Source organism: Typopeltis vanoorti, chromosome 21 (genome assembly GCF_054136105.1).
Source record: "Typopeltis vanoorti isolate ZY-2024b chromosome 21, IOZ_Tvanoo_1.0, whole genome shotgun sequence".
NCBI lineage: Eukaryota > Metazoa > Arthropoda > Arachnida > Uropygi > Thelyphonidae > Typopeltis > Typopeltis vanoorti.
Genome location: NC_143569.1, coordinates 32392801 through 32414751, shown reverse-complemented (window position 1 = coordinate 32414751; position 21951 = coordinate 32392801). Strand labels below are relative to the sequence as shown.

Below are 21951 nucleotides of genomic sequence, written 5' to 3'. Positions count from 1 at the left end.
CAATTTCTAAACTTTTTCAATAACCTCTAGACATTTTTTCGTATTCCTGATATTTACCTTTTATATTCTTACCAGTCTTTCCATGACTTCTGTTTAGTTGCTTTTACACATTACTTTGCTTTCATGTATTTTTCCATTTTCTCTCAGAGCATATGCTGGCTTAGAATGCTAGAAATATGCTACAGACTTTCAGTAAGCTTTATTCTTTTCCACAACTCTCTCTACCTTCTTTAGTCTGCCATATGTTTGAATTTACAGTTCACCTCTGAAAGTGACTTGACTTTGATTGTTTTTACATCTTTATTATATATATACACTTTTCTTTTCAGTATAAATGAGATATCAATTCTGCTGGCAGTTGGTGAGAGTGATCATAGGGTATTGACCTTGCAGATGACCAGAAAGAAGAGTGTTTCAGTCACAACAAGATATTTGGAATTATAGATCACATGATTATGGAAATTTCTGTAGTCAATTTAATAGCAATACAATGGAAGCATGAACTGTGAGGGGGGGGGGGAGATTAATAGTGTGTGGGAATTAGTTAAGAGATCTCTTAACCACTCAACTGGTCACACGGATCAAATAGATCAAAAATATAAGCTTCGTATCCATATAGTTTTTTTCTATAATATCCAAAGGTTATATTCATTCAGTGGACACTTTGCATCCATGTAATTGTGGATGTACATACACATCCAAGCTGGTGTGGTGGTTAAGTAAGCAGTGTATGACTTGTATATTGATAGACAGATAAAGAAGCTAGCGATATCTACCATTGCACTAGCTTTTGCTCTTTTTTCAAGAGCAAAGCTACTGCAAAATCTAGTGCTTTATTGGCCAACAGCACCAATACTATTCATGTGCTACAGAATGAGCTATTCAGCATGCTGAATGCTGAGCTTTGGATGATTCTTTTAATGCCTCAGATGCATCAGTGAAAAATTTAATAACTTAACCAAGAAGATATATAAGCCCTAGTCATCTCCTGAATGTATTGTAATTAAACAGCCATATTTTTAGTTCAAGGAAAAACTATCAATGCTCTTAGTCTCAGTCATAACACAAATTGCCCAGTCTGCAAATTATGGCAAAAATAGAACAAAGTCTATACACCCCCCTCCACCTCATATTGCCAGTAATATCTACCCAGACATAGCCTACATTTTAAATTCTGTAAAGCCTTTGAAAAGAAATTTATCTTTTGTAGAATTTGGCAAACTTAAAAGACTACACCAAAACCAGAATATTATCATAACGGAAGTGCTATGGTAGTACTCAATTGCTCTGAATATGATCGAAAATTGTTAATCTTATTCAGACATCAATGAAAATACCACCCAATTAACACCAACCCTACCCTAACACACACGCACAAAAAAAAAGCTCTCAAAAAATTATTAGAAATAATTGTATCCTTCACCTTCTGAAACTATCCAAACACTATCATGCCAACACCTGAGGATCCGTGATGAGGTATGTGGATGGAGTCAGTATACTGCCTCATCTCCAAACTATCCACACAATCATTCACACCTCTCCTTGAATCCATTAAGAGACATAGTGTTACTGACTGACTGACTCTGTAAGCCCATTCTGTTCATTTGCAACTTTCCAAGACTACACTAGTCTCTCCACTGAAATCTGTCACATTTGGGACAATATTTTTAGTTCCTTTCCAGTTATTTCTGATATCATTTATATATAAATTAAACAGCAGTGGTCCTTGCATTGAACCTTGCAACACACCACTTGTCACCTGTTTTCACCTTGATTCTGCCCCTCCATGTTGATATCATTTGATATCTGTCCAGCAGCCACCCTCTTATCCATCCCCATTTGCTGTAGTTTGTGTAACAGAATTCTACGTGGTATTCTCTCAAATGCCTTTGCAAAATCTAACAGAATCTTCATGTAGCCATTTCGTTTATCCAATTCAGCTATCACTCTATTATAAAATAGTTAGTAAATTATATAATACAGAGACAAGCATGACTGACCCTTCACAAAGCCATGTTGCCCCTTATAGAGTATCACATTCTTATCCACTTGTTCTTGAATTCTCTTTTTGATCAATTTTTCTAGTAGTTTTACCACCCCTCTGAGATACTGAAAGTTTTTTTCACTTGGTTATACTGTAAATTAAAGATGCCAAAAAATTGTATTCTAGGTTTAAACCTTTATCCAATTGTAATCAATGTTTGCACATGAAGGATCTTCATGATTGGGCTACTTGTATAAAGAGGCTAATAACTTCACATTAATTGCCTTAGTATCCCATAATGAAAAGCACACACCCTTATGGACGTGCATAATGCTATGCATTATGGGAAAGGCCACTATTCAGAACAGTTTCGACCTTTGTTGAGGTTTCATCAGTGGGAGCCAGACCCAAAAGAGATACCAAGGTTGAAGTAATGCAAAAGTCATATATTTCACATATGCAAGTATTCAAAAGGCATGATACGTGTCCATAGGATGTGTGTGCTTTGCATTATGGGATACTAAGGTCATTAGTATCTGAAGTAGATGAAGTCATTAGCCTCTAAATACAACTGGCTCAGTCATGAAAATACTTCATATGCAAACATTGTTTGTTTACACTTGGATAAAGGATTAAACCAACAATATAATTTCTTGGCATCTTGAATTTACACTCCTGACATATTGATTGGTCTATAATTTGCTACTGCAATCTTTGAATCTCCCTTATGCAAGTGAATTATTTTACCTTCCTTCCACTCTGTTCCACTCCACATTTTGTCCTCCTAGCAGAGCTGAGGCTTAAATTAAAGAACTTAGTCAGAGGCATTGCCAGTTCCCTTACACATTCCTGCAAAATATAAGCTGATATCCAAATCTCACAGCTGTATTTACATTGAGATTCTGCAAATATCCTAAGAACTTCTAATTCATCCAACTCTGTTCCCATATAAGCCTCTGCCACATATGTCACAACATTAACATCACTTGGATGATATACCCTTTCAAAGTGTCACTTAGTAGCTCATTGTTTTATTTGCTTCTGTCACCTGGTGACTATTTGCTGTCATTAAGATTATTCCACATAGTCATTCTTCCTCTTGTCACAAAATGATAGAACTGTTTGGGACTTTATTCTGGCTGCTTAGCTAGTTTCTTCTCATAATCTGATTTTGCCTTCTTTACCATAGTGGTCGCCTTTCTTGCCTGACTGTACTCAGGGGTTGAAATAAATATCCAAAGAACAAATCCTTTTGAATCCTCAGACAGTTATTCTGGAATGGAATGCTACATATATATTTTTTGTTTTTGTAAATACAGGATGATTCTAAATTATTGTTCTGGTTTGCATGGCCTATAATTTTCAAACAGGAAACAACAAAATAAAACTGCTTGCAGAATATGAAAGCGTAACTCAGAATTTTATTTTATTTTCTTTTTTTTTGGCAATGCTGTAGTCTATACATGATGTCTGGGAGATAATATGAGATGATACTTCAAAATGTTCAAGAGAAAGCAGTGTACATACTTTGGTTTTTTGAAATAAAGTCAGTTATCACAATGCAACATCATTACAGAACTCAGTATGGAAAACATCCACCTTCAGATAATGCTATCTGACATTGGTTAAAGCAAGAGACTAGTAGTAGTGTTCAGCACCAAAAAGGAGCAGGAAGACGTTGATCGAATTTAGGAAGCATTTTTTTGAAGCCCACAAAAATCAACTAGACAAGGTTTTTTTTCCAGCTTGTCTTTTGGGAATCCTACATTCATTAATTTTTTGTTGTGTCTTTTAGTGTCAGCAGCTCTTCTGTCTTATCAATAATAGATATCTCACATATGCTAGTATTTTGATCTAGACCAACAGCTTCTTATAATCCACAGAAGTATTCATTTTTTAAAAAATTCAGGAATAGATAAATTTTTACAATGTCTCTTTCCAAAGACTAGAATAAAAATGTCCCTATATCTTTAAAAACTTCCCAAACTCAAGAGATGCTATACTGCACAAGCAAGAAAAACAAGTAGCTTTATTTATCATTAAATACAGTAAACAGACATTTAACATCTTTGTGCTATGTTTAGGGACAATTAGTGTAATTAGAGAAAACTCGAACGACACTCTTAATGGAAAAACATCCCACTCCTACTGACTATGCTGCATGCATGCATGCAAACAGAACCAATTTATTGTCGCAGTAAACATAGCAGCAGCTAACTAAACACATTTGTACTAACATCCACTTTCAAATTTTCGGTTCCAGTGTAGCACTCTGTTTCATAAATAGAGTGCTACACAAAGCACTCTATTTATGAAAAGCAAAATGGATATGTGTATATAACTTGAAATCAGTTTGAATTGCATTTTAGATATTCAATATCATCCAGACTCTTAACAGATACTAATTTTAGAAATAAAATTCTACTTCATGCACACCATTTATGTGAGAAGCACAAAGGATTTATGCTTCTTGGTGAGAATAGATTATTATTGGCAAATACTAGAGTGAAACACGAATAATTTGAATTTTGATACGATTTTTAAATATAGCCTTATAATACACACAGAAATCAGAAAAAGTAATCACTTGGGAAATTATTTTTCCGGATTGAATCAAAGAAAGACTGAATCCTTTTCTTTAGTGTTACATGGTGATCAGCATTCATTTCAGACAAATTATGGAGACTACAACCATGTTAGAAATAATTATTTTAATTTTCCGACAATTTGACCTTCATATGGAGGTCATCATCTGGAGTATATACATATATACAAAGACAAGCTATATTACATTTCACACAGTATGCCAAAGAGACAATGATTTGATCAACAGTTATTCTACTGGCCTGACCTCTAGTGAAAAAAAATTAATAAAATAAATAAATAAAAATAAAATAACTACATCAAAGCTATATTCTATTTATGACAACATCAGAGAACAATTTCATATAGATAATTTTATTACAGCAAAAGTGATGTCCTACAAGAGAGTTGTTATATTAGAGTTAAGATCCTGGATTACTTAGAGTCCTATTTATAATTAACTCTTAGGCATAAAGGTTATGTGGGTATAATAAATTTAGTTTAATCCTTTATCCAAGTGTGAGCAAACAAAGTTTGCACCTGAAAGTATCTTCAGGACTGGGGTAAGGTGGTGCAACATCAGGGCGACTCCTTGCAAAGGTGGAGCAAGCTATGTGGGTAGAATATGTGCCTTCCATATTCTTGGGATTTTTAGACCATCATCATTGTTAAGATTAGAGTGGTTGATAAGAATTTCACAGGCCTCCTGAAATTTATGTTCACACCACGTTTTGGTGTGATGTAAACAACAAATGCCTTTCCAGTCAATTCTATGTAGAGTATTCAGGGCATGATCAGCAAGGCCAGCTTTACCATAGTTAACAAAGAACTTACTGAACTCATCCAAGGATCCACTTCCTCCACTGGCCCACCGTGGAGTATATCATATGCATTCACCTGTTTCTCCTATATAGGACAAATTACAGGTGAATGCATATGATATACTCCACGGTGGGCCAGTGGAGGAAGTGGATCCTTGGATGAGTTCAGTAAGTTCTTTAGTTTTGGAGGAGGTTTAAAGGTGGCTTTAAGGTTGTATTTCTATAGCATTCTGTTTATTTTATCTGATATGGAATGGTTATAGTTTTATTGTAATCTAGTTTTAATTTTGTTTTCAAGTGAGGTCTTGTGAAGAATTTTGTTGATAGTATTGCATAGTTTTTCATAGCTTAGTGTAGTAAAGATAATTAATTGCCTACATAGCACAATTGGAAGAACAGCAGAACATTGCACCTTTGACTGGAAAAGACCTACGTTTGATTCTCGTCGTTACGAGGGGAATCTTTATAGGGCTTTTTCAATCGAAGGTAAGTTAGCCGATTTCATATGGAGGTAGCAGGGTTTTTTTTCTCCCGGAAACTCGGGTTTTTCATCCTGTGCACAGACAAATTGGCCTTCAGAACACACACAGTTTACAGACAAAAAATACTGTTCTTGGCGATGATGGGCAGTAGATGGCATTGATGAGAGTAGTGTGGTAGTAGGAGAATTAAGTAGTAGTGGAGAGGGTGAGATGCACCATATTTGCTGGCTTATAAGACGCACTTTTTTCCTTTGAAAATAGGTCTGAAAAACCAGGTGCGTCTTATATGCCGATACTCAGTTTTTTATTATTTTCATTTCTGGAAATTTTCTCTGTTCCGAGTTATGCGATTTCTTTCTTGCTTCATTGTGTGAGAACATTCTAGTTACGTAGAGTTCAGGGGATGCGTATGTTGTCGCAGTCGTTGTGAACGGTGATAAAGTTCTGCCGTTAAATTTTCTCTAAATTTCTTGGCAAATTGTGGCTGAAAAACGTCAGCATTGCTACAATATTGCATACAAGCTACGTGTGATTGCCTATGCTAAAGAATATGGAAACAGGGCTGCAGAGAAGCATTTTGGGCCACCCCAAACTGAGAAAATGATAAGAACTTGGCAGAATCAGGAAGAGGATCTAAAAAAAACCAACTCATAGTAAACATAACCTACAAAGTGGAACTGCAAAATGGCCAGAACTTGAGGCAGAACTGAATACTTGGATTTTAGACCAAAAAGCAGGACTTTCAGTGTCTACAAAAATTATTATTCATCAAGCGAAAGCGATAGCCACTAACAGAGGGATCGCCAACTTTACTGGATCAACATCATTGTGTTCAAGATTCATGAAGAGAAACCAGGTATATATGTAGACTAAAACAAAAATATCACAAAAGATGCCAGCTGAATATGAAAAAAAAATTATTGAATTTCATCGCTTCATCATTAACGCAAGGAAACGAGAAAATTTTGAACTTGCGCAAATAGGAAACATGGACGAAGTTCTGATGACTTTTGATGCGCCCTCAAACAAAACTGTAGATTCCAAGGGCACTAAAAGTGTTACTATTAAAACTTCGGGGCACGAAAAAACTCACTACATGGTTGTTTTATCCTTCTGTGCTGATGGGACAAAATTGCTGCCACTATGGATTTTTAAAAGGAAGATGCTACCCAAAGAAAAACTGCTTAAAAGAGTGCTTGTACATGTTCATGCAGAAGGCTGGATGGATGGAGGAGGAATGAAGTTACGGATAGATAAAATTTGGTCTAGGCGCCCTGGCGGACTGTTGAAGAAGCCTGCCATGCTAGTATGGGATCAGTTTCATTCTCACAGAACAGAAGATGCTAAAAATAAACTCAAGGAATTGAAAACTCAGTTAGCTGTAATTCCAGGAAGTCTAACTAGTTAGCTTCAACCTTTAGATGTTTATATTAATAAATCATTTAAGGAATTTATGAAGGAGAAGTGGAACAGCTGGATGCAGTCTTCAGATTTTGAGGTTATGCCATCAGGAAGAAGGAAGGGGCCTAGCTTTTTGCAAATGTGTGAGTGGGTCAAAGCTTCATGGGATGCTGTGAAAACTGAGACAGTGGTTAAATCATTTAAGTGTGGCATTAGTAATGCACTGGATGGTACAGAGGACAATTTGTTGTATGAGGACTCAGATTCTGATTTAGAAGAGGTTTCAAGTGTCTCTTCATTTAGCTCTGGAGATGAATTTCTGGGTATTGACGAAGAAGATTAGAAGGTGGGTGCTCCTTCCTAGTTAGATTAGGTATTTGTTGAAAGTAGACCTACTTATTACTTTATATTTGAAATACTATAAATTCATTATAATATTCAGTGATAAAGTTTTTTCCCTAAAAAATGTGCAGAAAAAAGGGGGTGCGTCTTATACACCGGCAAATATGGTATTGGTGTGGTAGAGTGTCCTCCTGCAATGAGTCCTTGGACTCCATGGAGGTGTCACATAATAATAATAATAATAATGCCTGCATCAAGTTTTATTTTCATATAAGTGTTTTGGCTTAGTATACTTTGGTTTTAGGTCAGCATAACAAACAGCAATAATCTTCATTCTCAGTCTCTAACTGTATACATAGTATTTATCAGAAAAATTAAGTTGACTTCTATGATGTTTTACTGTGCTTGTAAAACATGAAGTAAAGTTCCATCTGGTTGATGCGATGAAGGGTAATTTTTTAGCAACAAAATCTTGCAAAGCTTTTATTGTCGTGTCCACAGTTCATTGCCGACAAATTCATGGGAAAATTGATTGCTGACAATTGATCAGGGAGAAAATTCGTCACAGAGAGACTATTCATTGCAGGAAAATTTATCATGGGAAAAATTCATCGCTGATATATGTGAAAAAAAATTTCTCATATAAGAAATTAATATTTTAAAAAATTTCTTTCAAAAAATATTTTTTAAAAAAATTAAGAAATATTTTAAAGAATTAAGAATTTTTTTTTTTTTTAATTTAAGAAATATTTTATATATTATTTAATATTTTGATTATATTTAGCTTTTTGAAAATTTTTATTCAGTATAAAGTGGATATATGTGAAAAAAAAGAAATATTTCCCATATAAGAAATATTTTTTAAAAAAATTTAAGAAATAGCCCACCTAGTTGGCCGAGTGGATAGCTTATCCGCTCTTCAGCCAAAAGGCTGCGGGTTCAAATCCTGCCATGTGCATGGATGTTGTGATTGCCTGTGGAAATACTAGTGGTGATGGCGAGTAGTAGATGGCGTTGGTGTAGTTGCGCTTAGTTGTAGTTGGTGGAGATAGAGTTGTGAAATAAGTGTCCTCCCTCGATGAGTCTTTGGACTCCCTAGAGGTGTCACATAATAATAATATATAACATCTGGATGGATGTCTTAGTGCTCAGAAATATAATGAACAGTTTGCAGAATAACTATTCTTAAATATGATGCCCTTTCTCTCTATACCTATTCCAGTTTTGTAAATATTAATATTCCATCAGCAGAACCTGTAGTATTTAAATAATAAAAAATATTTACAACTTTTTAAGATGAAACAGAAATTAGGAAACTCACTGATCAATAAAATATTGCTTTCATTGTATAAGAATTAAAATATTATGAAAATATAATTAAAATCTAAACAAATAATACATTAAAAAAAACTATATTTTGTGAAATCTATCTTGCACTGCATTTACTTTTTATATATTGGTATCAATGCATATCATTTCAATTTTCTAGTGAAATAACGCTTTCAGTGAATTTTTTCCGCAATGAATTTTACTACCAATGAATTGTCCATGAACCGTTTATTGTTTTCATTGATTTATATGCTGCTGATGAGAAATCAGAAAAAATGCTACTGATACACTGATAGCTTGGAAAAACAATCGATATTCCTTGATTATAATAGATTTAGTTTAATCCTTTATCCCAGTGAGAGCAAACAAAGTTTGCGCCTGAAAATATCTTCAGGACTAAATATAGTGTTGTACTATCTTATCCAGTAAGTAGTGCAACACCAAGGCAACTCGTGGCAAAGGTGGAGCAAGCTACCAGGCTCTTCTAACCCAGTATCTCCCATAATGCAAAACACATTTCCTATATGGATATGTATACTGTTATGCATTAAAGGGATTGGCCATCTACCCAGACTAGTTTCGACCTTTATTGAGGTCTCTTCAGTGGGAGCCAGGCCCAGAGCTGGAGATACCAGGCAGAAGCAGTAGCAAGTCATCTGTGCCTATGGGAGTTGCCAAAAGGTTTATCACCTTTTTTAAAAATTACTCTGGATTTTTCTCTAAATCCAGAGTAATTTTAAAAAAAAAAAAAAAAGGTGATAAACCTTTTGGCAACTCCCATAGGCACAGATGACTTGCTACTGCTTCTGCCTGGTATCTCCAGCTCTGGGCCTGGCTCCCACTGAAGAGACCTCAATAAAGGTCGAAACTAGTCTGGGTAGATGGCCAATCCCTTTAATGCATAACAGTATACATATCCACATAGGAAATGTGTTTTGCATTATGGGAGATACTGGGTTAGAAGTGCCTGGTAGCTTGCTCCACCTTTGCCACGAGTTGCCTTGGTGTTGCACTACTTACTGGATAAGATAGTACAACACTATATTTAGTCCTGAAGATATTTTCAGGCGCAAACTTTGTTTGCTCTCACTGGGATAAAGGATTAAACTAAATCTATTATAGTCTAACCTAGTGATAAATAAATTTTCAACGATATTCCTTGATATTCGAGAAGCTTTGCTTCAGAACTAAATTCAGAACGTGAGCATAGCAATGCAGAAATATTGCTAAAGAATATTCCTCGATAAGTTTCCTCTGTAACCCATTAATATGCCCACTCATTACACAGGCACCATCATAAGTTTGACCTACTAACTTGTCCTTCATATTAAATTCTTTAACTCTGCTTTCAGCATGTTTAAAAACACCACTAGACATTCTATCATCACTTGTCTGTAAATCCAATGAACTTTTCATGTATTTGCCCATTACAGACAAAATGGAAAACAGCTGACACTGCAATTTTGACATAACATTAATAGTTTCATCCAGAATAATGGCCACAAATGTAGTAGCAGCAGTTTCTTTTTTTTTTTGCATCTTATAACCACTTCAGGTATGGCACTAATGATACTGTAGAAGTTAATCGAAATACAGTCGAATCCTTTAAATGACTGTCTAAAGATAATCATACTCACAAAGCACATTTAAAAATTCTATATAATTTCCTTCATTAGCTGAATCTTCAGCTAATGACTCATCATGACTTCTTAAAGGAAGCTCTTGCTTAGCTTAATAGCATACACCATCAATTAATCTTTTTTAAAATGTCCCTATTTTTCCTTGCCTGTTCATTATGATGGGTAACTTCAATTTTTCTTTGTTTGTCAATGTGAGTGTCAATTCTTTTTTCTCCAAACATCTTAAGATTTAAAAGTGCTGAACATGTAATTGGGAGCACTCATGTTTTTGCAGTGCTGCTGTTAAGTGATTAAGGTCAAATATCCATGCTTATTCCAAACACCTTTCTCTCTGTAGAATAATAAACAAGGCCAACAAAAAAGTCATGACCGCGCTTCACATCCCATTAACCATTCTACTGTATTGTATTGTATTGTGAAATAGAGAAGTGTCTCATGTACTTAGTTTTTGCATCTTTGTGCTTGCTCAGTAGATTTGGAAGGAAGACAAGGCTTATCCCCTTCGAGTACAGTCATACAATTCACAAAACTTCTGGCAGAAAACGGAACATTCATTTGCTCTCATGCTGTTTCCCATTGTAAATATGGGCAAAAAAGTTATAAATTTATGGAAAATTATATATTAAAAACTTGTCTATATTATATATAAAAACTTGCCCACCAGGTCAGTTCACACTTCGTGCACACAAAACAGATGAAACACAGAAAACAAAAACAGCAACTCATGACAAATGACAACATTCAATTGGATTAGTTGACACAATAACCAATCACAGCCACTGATTTCTAGGTACTATTTTCTTGGTGCTCATCCTGCCTCACCTTTTGGATGATTTAAAAACACAGGAACTCTAAGAATTTGACCCACTGTGCCATCTGTACGACTTTTCAAAAGGCTTAAAGGCAGTGGTGTGTTGGGACCAGCTTGTGCGAGTCAGTTGTTAAAATTTTTCAAATTTAGCGAACTGGTTGTTAATGTTTTTAAGTCAGGCGAGCCGGTTATTAAAATTCTTTATGAAAGGATAGATGATGAATGGTGGTATATACTTTTTTCTCGTAAATATTTTGAAATTGTATAATAAACACTTACGGATATTATTATTATTATCAAAAATAAATGCATAAAGGAGAATTCACAAAACACAAACTCAATTTACTAACGGGAATTTGGAAACGATTTTATTTACTAAACAATGTATTCATAAAACACAAACACGTTATCAAAACTCCCAGTTATTTGAATAAACAATAATGCCTTATTTTTTGACAAATTTCCAAGAACTTGCAACATTAAGTTCTTGGAAATGCAACATTGTTGCACTATCAATAAATACAAAAATTCATCGCAACGGCTACAGTCTCTGGTCATTTGATCGAAAAAAATTCCTGATAAAAAAAAAATAATAATAATAAATAATAAAAATTCTATTCAGGATTATTAATTTGTGCAGTTTATTTTGGTTGAAAACCATTTCAACCCCTGCTTGTATCGTACTGTTCATGAGTTTGCTGGTCGCTTTTCTCCTTATATACCCACCACCACCACATTTTCTTTTTCTGCAGCTCATACTTAATGATATTACTCCTTCATCTAACCCCTATCTGATTAACCCTCCTTACCTTAGAGTTATACAATTTAATATTGCTTATAAATGCTCCTTAACTATCTCCCATGCACTATTGACATTTTTCCCTTGCCAGAGTTTATTGCATGACACAGCCTCACTCTTCCTCCTAAGCTTATCATAATCACATGCCTTATAGTTTCACATATGTCTTCTGGACAGAATATTCCTTATGTTTTACATCTCCCAAGTTAAATAAAGACCACCACATGGTCACTTTTGCCAATCAGAGGAAATATTTATGGATATACTTGGTTATGGATAGATCTTCTGATCCTATAACTATGTCCAATACTCTCGCACTCCAAGTCCCCTCTATCACATGCTGCCTCAATAATTCTCTCAGTAGGTATATGAATTCCATTTCCTTCCTTCCATGTGATCTCTTTTCCTTTCAACCTATATCTCTATAGTTGAAATTCCCCATACTTCACCTGTACTGATTGTACTAATTTGCTGATACATGTCTTCCAGATCATCTGTGGAACTCCTTGGTCTATAGCAACAACCAACTGTATATTTTGTCTTACTGGTCTTTATCTCACACCAGATTGCTTCAAATGAATAGCCCCCCCCCTTCCACCTGTCTCCTATTCTTTTTGTCTGCACTTCATCTGCCATCATCAGCAGTACCCTCTCCCCCCCCCTCTCATCCCATCTTCTCTATCTTCCCTAAAAATACTAAACCCTTCACATTTTATCGCTGTAACTTCATCATCTGCTGTTAACCATGTCGCACTAATGCCTATAACATTTGGCACGGTTGCACTAACTAATACCAAAAACTTGTTCCTGATACTTCTGGCATTAGTATGCAGAAACTGCATCCCTTTAGGCCTTCCCCATCACCTTTATTTCCTGAATTGACCTGTTCAATATTTTTGCTTGAGAGACTAGATTCTACACTTGGTCTTTCTCGCATTCACTCGACTCATGGATTCCTTCACATACTCTCATTTGCAATGACCCTAATTGCTTAAATTTCCCTGAATTTGTGCTTCAGCATGCTCATTGAACAAAGCTCTCTCTAGACACCTAACACCAAAACCATTTATATGCAGTCCATCAGCATTATATAAGTCCTTTTTTCCGTCAATCTCATACCATGTGTTCACAAATGCTATGTTATTCCTTCTGCACAACATATGTATTGATTCATTTGTTATCTTTGCCTTCCTCCTCAATTCACCTATACCATAGCTTTGTAAGAGACTTATGATCTTCACCTTTAAATTAGAGATTGCTTCAAATGAATAGCCCCCCCCCCTTCCACCTGTCTCCTATTCTTTTTGTCTGCACTTCATCTGCCATCATCAGCAGTACCCTCTCCCCCCCCCTCTCATCCCATCTTCTCTATCTTCCCTAAAAATACTAAACCCTTCACATTTTATCGCTGTAACTTCATCATCTGCTGTTAACCATGTCGCACTAATGCCTATAACATTTGGCACGGTTGCACTAACTAATACCAAAAACTTGTTCCTGATACTTCTGGCATTAGTATGCAGAAACTGCATCCCTTTAGGCCTTCCCCATCACCTTTACTTCCTGAATTGACCTGTTCAATATTTTTGCTTGAGAGACTAGATTCTACACTTGGTCTTTCTCGCATTCACTCGACTCATGGATTCCTTCACATACTCTCATTTGCAATGACCCTAATTGCTTAAATTTCCCTGAATTTGTGCTTCAGCATGCTCATTGAACAAAGCTCTCTCTAGACACCTAACACCAAAACCATTTATATGCAGTCCATCAGCATTATATAAGTCCTTTTTTCCGTCAATCTCATACCATGTGTTCACAAATGCTATGTTATTCCTTCTGCACAACATATGTATTGATTTTTTGAGTTATTGTTTCGACGTAATTTATTTTAATATCTTCTTACTACATAATGTTTCAAATGAAGATTTTTCTTCATTTGTTATCTTTGCCTTCCTCCTCAATTCACCTATACCATAGCTTTGTAAGAGACTTATGATCTTCACCTTTAAATTAGAGATTCCAAGAAATTATATTCTTGGTTTAATCCTTTATCCAAGTGTAAGCAAACAAAGTTTGCACCTGAAATATTTTCAGGACTGGGCGACTTGTATATAGATGCTAATGACTTCACATCACTTGCCTTAGTGCCCATAATGCAAAGCATGTATCCTTAAAGGCATGTATAATGCTATGCATTATGGGAAGGGTCACTACCCAGACCAGTTTCAACCTTTATTGAGGTCTCATCAGTGGGAGCCAGACCCAGAGGTGATACTAAGGTAGAAGTAATGCATAAGTCATATTTCCATATATGAGTAACCAAAAGAATATAATTTCTTGGCATCTTTAATTTGTAGTATAACTAAGTGATAAACTTCCAACAAGTCTTCACCTTCTCGGCCTTCATTTTTGCTTCATCCAACAACTCCTTCACATCCTTTAGTTATGAAAGTGAAACATTTCCATGTTTCACTTTCATAACTGTCAGTTTTAAATATTTCAATTTGTCTTTAAGCCAGTTATATTTTTAATAGCTATATTTACAGCAATTATATACTGAAATATGTGTTTTATTTTTTACTGATATAAATTTCAAGTTCTTTTTGAGTTATTGTTTCGACGTAATTTATTTTAATATCTTCTTACTACATAATGTTTCAAATGAAGATTTTTCTTCATTTTATTTTTAAATTGAGAATTAAATTCTTTGTTAACATATTATTATTATTGAGATTGAAATAACAATATAGATGATACAATTTCTGTTATAGCATGCAATGATGGCAACAGTAGCATGGACAAGTGGCTGTCACGATTAGAATCTTGTGGGTGGTTAAGTCATGTTAAAGATGTTTTGACTTGTGCTTGTGTCATTGCTCAGTGTGTTGGACAAGAAGGTACATATTAATCATACTTCATTGAAGCATTTGTTACATTTTTGTGACTTTCAACACTACTATTCAGTTTACTGTTTCATTCTTATAGTAAATAAGATTCTATAGTAATCCAATAGATCTTATAGTAAATAAAAGTAGACATTAGAGATGAATAATGATTGATAAACTTTTAGCTTTTTTTTTTTACGCTGAAAAGAGTTAGAAATATAATCTGCTTGTGCACAATAATAATAAATAGAGATTACTTAAGTATAAAGAGCTAATAAGCTTCATTTCGGCAACGAAAACATTACTTAAATTAAGGGGATATTAAATCCCACATAGTTTTAAAACCGAATAAGAAACTCAAAGATTGGAATCAGAGAGTTTCTTGCCGAATATAGTAAACTATAAAGTATCGGCGACACGAGCGTTAGCAAATGCAAGTGATCCTAATACGTAGTACAATACCAGACGACTCGTTGCAAAGGTGGGGGAAGTTCAGATCGCTATTCTTAGGTATTTTCCATAATGTAAAAACACATTTCCTAGGAAATGTATGCTGTTATTACGTTACGGAGGGAGGTCACTACCCAGACCGGTTTCAGCCTTTTTTGAGGCTTCATCAGTGAGTAGCTAGACCTAATACCAAAATGTATAGCGATAGGAACTTATGTACTCTGCGAACGAGTTTTCCAAACAGGTGCAACCATTAAGTTACTTAAGTATAAAGAGCTAATAAGCTTCATTTCGGCAATGAAAACATTACTTAAATTAAGGGGATCCTACTACGTACTAGGATCACTTGCATTTGCTAACGCTAGTGTCGCTGATACTTTATAGTTTACTATATTCGGCAAGAAACTCTCTGATTCCAATCTTTGAGTTTCTTATTCGGTTTTAAAACTATGTGGGATTTCATATCCCCTTAATTTAAGTAAATAGAGATTATTTATGTAAAAATTTATTCCTGTTTTTTTTTTATTTATAGAATTTGCATCCAACATATCATAGATATCTTCAGTATGATTCGAAAAATGAAATAAATCACATGAATTATTATTATAATAAGGATTAAAATGCAGATATGTGGATTCATGAATTGTAGTTGAGCAGCCCAGTCTAATTATAATCAATTTATTAAAAATCATAAGAAATTACCAGTTATGTACAAACATCACAATGGACTATGTTTATCTCTACTTCCCACAGTAGGGATAAACAGTCAATTCAGATCTTTTCAGATTAGAACAATGTGGCAGTGATTTACAACTATTCTTATAGAGACTTTCTCTAAGGACCCTACTCTATATGTAGGACATAAATCTTTTTACTTGCAGTTATGAAATTATAAGCAGCAGGCCAGAAGAGTCACTGCTGTTATACGGAAAGCTGTAGAGAATGAAAAGCGACTGATTCTGCAAGTTAAAGGCAATCCAAAATAATTGTCATTATGCTGCAAGTGAAAGAAAGAATGAATATAAAAGAACGACTCTACTGAATGCAGATGGTATGGTGATTGATGCAGAAGAGATTGTTCAAGTAATCATTGGCCATTTTCCTAAAAGTTATCAGCCTGGTGTATGCAACATTGAGTTCTTCACTATGTGAAGAAACTCGGGTACATGAGGAGGAACAAGGGCAATTGCACAAACTGAATATGAATTCTGCAGCAAGGACCAATGGGATATCAGCATGGATGCTAAAAGAGTGTTCAGCTGAACTGGCTACTCCTTTGACCAGACTATATAATTTGAGTCTCAGAACAGAGAAGGTTTCACAGGAGTGGAAAGAATGTATGATAATCCTATTGCGAAGACCAATGTATCCAATTATGAACATCAGTATTTCTGGAATGATACTGGGTAGGGTTCACATATACAGAAATGGATTGACAGAGAAACTATACTTTGAAATGAACACCATGGGTTTATCAAGGGAAGGTCATATTTGAGCAACTTGCTCACATTCTACAATAATGTTACCATTGAGTTACACAAGGGGAATGGATACACCATGATACTTTTGTATTCTGCTAAGGTTTTTGATAGAATACAGCATGGAAGACTGTTGCATAAATTGGAGAATGTGGAATTGGTTTATAAATTATTGGCAGTTAAAAATTTGTAGGATGCAGACATTAGTGAACAGGAGAAAGAGGGGGGTGATATGTTGTTATTGTTGTTGTCAAGTCCATTGAAGAGCTTCTAGATATGACCGTGGATCTGTAGAACTGCTTTGGCAATCTGTTGAATTTTGATGGAGTAGAGCTTGGGTCTAGGGTTGTTGTCAATTTTCTGTAGAGCAGCAGCAATTGCTGGACAAGAATAAATATGGACAGGTGCATTAATTCAACTCCTGCACAGTTTTACATGTTTCATAGCTCCTACTACTGTCTGGCTGAATTTTCTTTAAAATGTTCCATCGTTTTTACTGATTTCATTCTTCTTCTTGATAGTTTGTTTTACCAATCTTATTTTGGCGACAGAGTTAGCATCAATTAGTGATATTGGGTGTAATTTTTGAGGTAAGTATCTTGCTTCTTTAGCTAATCGGTCTGCTGTTTCATTGCCTTCAATATTTACATGGGCTGGTATCCATTGCAGTGTGCAGTTCTTATTTTTCAAATTTAATGAAAAATAAGAACTGCAAAAAAAAAAAGGCATTGGTCAACTGGATTCAGGATTGGCTGTCCGATAGGTCCCAGCACTATGTCCTGTACCATTGAGTTCCTTGAAACTGCCTCACCATACACAACTCTCTGATACCTATCGGACAGCCAATCCTGAATCCAGTTGACTAACCTGACATCCAAACCCATGTGCTGCAACTTAAATATCAGCTTATCATGTGGCACCCTGTTAAATGCCTTCGCTAAATCCAAGAAAATGGCAGTATATGCCTTTCCCTCATCTACTTACTGCTCTTGTAACTTTATTATAAAAGACTAGCATATTACTAAAATAAGAGCACCCCTTCACAAGTTCATGAATTTTCTGTGTGTGATTTGTTTTTCCATTTTTTAATGCCTCAAGTGCAGATTTTGAGTCACTATAGATGGATATTCCTTCTGAATGTTTATTACTGGATTTGAGAGATAGAATTTGACAGCTGTTTGTATGGCTGTTAATTCACAAGTTTGAAGCTATTTTGCCAGCTGTGGTTTTGATTGCATTTCCTCGTCTCCAGGTAGAGTTAGAAAAATCCTCAAACCTCCTTGGTTGAGTGCTTCGTCAGATGATCCATCAGTGTAGGCAATGACATGGTTTGGATTGTTTAAGTGATGTATAGTGTCAAGTCCTTTTCTTTTATTTTCTTGCTGTGAATCCTTTTTTGAACAAGGTTCGAGGAAATTTAAATTTATCGTTTTTTTTTTTTTTTTGGTAGAATAGTGGAAAAGAATGGCTCTTTGCTTATTTCAATGGATAGGTGCTCTAAGTCAATCTGTTTTCTAATTTCATAATAATATTGTAATAGATGATCAATGAGTCCAGGCATCAAAAGTCCTGAGTGAGATGTGATCCTGTTGGTGGCTCCTGATTCTGTTGGTGAATTTAACTGTGGAGAGTTTTCTTCTGTCTTCTAGTATGTGAAGCCCACACTCTTGTTGAGCTTTTAAATTATTTGTGGATGAGACTGCACCTATGATAATTTCTGCTGCTCTTTATTGTCAAGTTTTTTTTGTTTTTTTTTGAGCTAGTAGAAGTTGGAGCCCAGATTGATGAGGTATATTCCACAGTGGGTCATATGAGTGCAGTAAATGTAGTTTTGAGTGTCATTGAGTGAGAGGGTGATATGATTGACACTTATAAACTTCTGAAAGAGTCATGGGATTTCAGTAGATGGAATTTTTCATTTTATGTAGGATAGGGAAAGAACTCAAGGGCATCCTTGGAAGTTGAGAATGAATGCTGTCAAGAAGGGGGTAAGGGCTAGATTTTTCTCTCAGAGTGGTGTGTGATTGGAATGGATTGCCATTGGATGTGGGGTGTACATGTGTATTGTGAATGAATTCAAAAACAGGTATGACAGCTGGTCACACCTGTTTCTCAATACCTCTCTCAATGAGTCCCTAACTTCCTGGAGGTATCTCTTAATAAATGTAATAATAATAACAATATTAGTTTCTGTTTTGAAATATATCTGATTATCATTACCGAGATTTTTTTTGTATACTTTTTTTTTCCTGTGTAAGTGAAGGTTAAGGATTATTTTAAAATATGTAGAAACAAAATTAAATTAATTTTCTATAAATTATATTTAAATTTAAATATAATAATTAAATAAAAATTATCATAAATGCATGCTTATGTAATTTTTCAGGATCGTGTGTACTTGTTCATGGAGCTGAGGGAACAGATGCTACTCTCCAAGTTTGTGCTCTAGCACAAATTATTCTTAATCCAGATTGTCGGACTGTTCATGGTTTTGAAGCTTTAGTTGAGAGAGAATGGTTGCAAGCTGGTCATCCGTTTTCTACTCGATGCCACCATGGAGCTTATTCTTCAAGTAATTTTCGAACTAAAGATCAGAGTCCAACATTTCTCATATTTCTGGACTGTGTTTATCAGGTGATTAAAAAAAATTTGTGTGTGTGTGTGTGTGTGTGTGTGTGTTCTAGATTTGCCTCTTTTTGTAAAAAGCAATTTACTAATTAACTTAATATGAAGAGGGCTAAAAATAGGTACCGAGGAAATTATTATTATTATTATTCAAATTAAGTGGATATTGAATCCAACATTATTTCAAAGCCGAATAGAGGAACAAGAGTTTCATGCCGAATATAGTAACAAGAGTTTCATGCCGAATATAGTAACTATAAAAGTTTCGGCAGATTCAAGTGTAAGCAAACCTTTCATGACAGGGACAACTCGTAGTAAAGGTGGAGTAAACTCTGATCACTATCCTTACTACTCCACCTTTACTACGAGTTGCCCCTGTCATGAAAGGTTTGCTTGCGCTTGGTTCCACCGAAACTTTTATAGTTTCTATATTCGGCATAAAACTCTATTCAGCTTTGAAATAATGTTGGATTCAATATCCACTTAACTTGAATAATTTTGCATCGCTGAAGTGAAGCCTTTTAGCTCTCTTTTTCAGAAATTATTATTATTATTTAGGCCTCCACGGAGTCAAAAGACTCATCGAGGGAGGTCGTTCCTAGGAAACACAAAGTCTATCATAATACTTCTTAAACTCATTGACCGTTCTTGCTCTCAGCGCTCTATTTGGCAATGCATTCCGTGGTTCAACCACCCTCCATGCAAAGAAACCACTCCTCACCCTCTTGCTCACAGTTTCCTTTCATAACTTCTAGGGATGACCCCCTTGTCATCACTAATTGCTGCTGTTCAACCAAGCAAAAGAACTCCCCAGTGTCAACCCTGTAACCACCTCTCAACAGTTTAAAAGTCTCAATCATATCACCTCTCCTTCTTCTATTCACCAAACTCTGCAGTCCACATTCCCTCAGCCGATCCTCATAACTAACATTGTACAGTCCTGAGACCATCTTTGTTATCTGCCTTTCTACCCTTTCCACAGTTAATTTATCCCCTTCAAATCCTGGGGATCAAATCTGAGAACAATAGTCTGTTATCAGGATCTTATACAATGAAATGATAACTCTTTTATGTCTGCAGGTCAGCGTCCTTCTCATTATTGCAGCAATCTTCTGTGTTACCTTCACTTATTTTGCAATATGTCCTCTGAATTTCAGGTTTCTATCAATCATCAAACCCAGATCTCTTGTCACCTCTACCTTCTCCAGTATAGCTCTTCCAATAGAGCATACAGTGTCCCATCGATGTGTCCCAAACCTCAAGACCTTACATTTTGCTGCATTAAACCAACACTTCCATTCATTTGTCCATCTGTCTAGCTTATTCAAATACTCTTGTAGGGCTACCACATCTGCACTAATTACTAATAACCCTTCCCAGCTTCACATCATCTGCAAACAACTGAATATTCTCTTGCAATTCACTGACAATGCCATTGATATAAAGGTTAAACAATATAGATCCCAGTACTGAGCCCTGTGGGACCCCAGTTGTAACCTTCTGCCTCCTTGAAACTGCTCCACCATACACAATTCTCTGATACCTATCAGACAGCCAATCCTGAATCCAGTTGACCAACCTGGCATCCAAACCCATGTGCTACAACTTAAATATCAGCTTATCATGTGGCACCCTGTCAAATGCCTTCGCTAAATAGCAGTATATGCCTTACCATCTACTTACTGCTCTTGTAACTTTATTATAAAAGGCTAGCATATTACTAAAACAAGAGTGCCCCTTCACAAATCCATGTTGACTCTCACAGATAACATTACCCTCATCTGTCCAATGCTGTATGGTCCCTAAACTAATTTCTCCAAGATGTTAACAACTACTGATGACTCACACAAATTGACCTATGATTAGACACTTCCAGTCTGCTACCACCCTTATGCAATGGCACTATCTTATCTTACTTCCATTCCCTGGGCACCTTTCCCATAGCCAGACTTTCATTGAAAAGCCAGGTCAAAGGAGCTGTCAGTTCTTTAACACATTCTGTCAAAACTCATGGTGAAATACCATCCAGTCTCACAGTTTTACTGACATCCAGAGTACTCAGTATTTGGAACACGCTCACCTCTAAACCTCAAACCTGCCCTATCCCTCTAGTATTAAAATTTACTCTTCCAGGATGAAATATTCCAATAAAGTGTTCATTGAATAATTCCACTATGTCCTCTGCATTAGTCACTCTATTCCCATTTTTATTCCACAATGTCATTCTTCCACAGTCATTTCTCCTCCTACTGGCCACATAGTTAAAAATTTCCTAGGAATTTCTTTGGGTCTTAGGGCCAATCTCTTCTCATATTCCA

The 21951-nt window shown here is 35.5% G+C and overlaps 1 protein-coding gene across 7 annotated transcripts in view; it reads left to right on the top strand.

Annotated features, from left to right (window-relative positions):
• LOC150094718 (myotubularin-related protein 9) overlaps positions 1-21951 on the top strand; it is a 282350-nt gene that overhangs the window by 157712 nt on the left and 102687 nt on the right. For all 7 annotated transcript variants that reach the window (XM_090410951.1, XM_090410948.1, XM_090410952.1 and 4 more), the window contains 2 exons: positions 14967-15092; positions 19395-19642. In XM_090410951.1, the coding sequence (XP_090267077.1) occupies positions 14967-15092; positions 19395-19642 (374 nt within the window). The remainder of the gene's footprint in view (positions 1-14966; positions 15093-19394; positions 19643-21951) is intronic.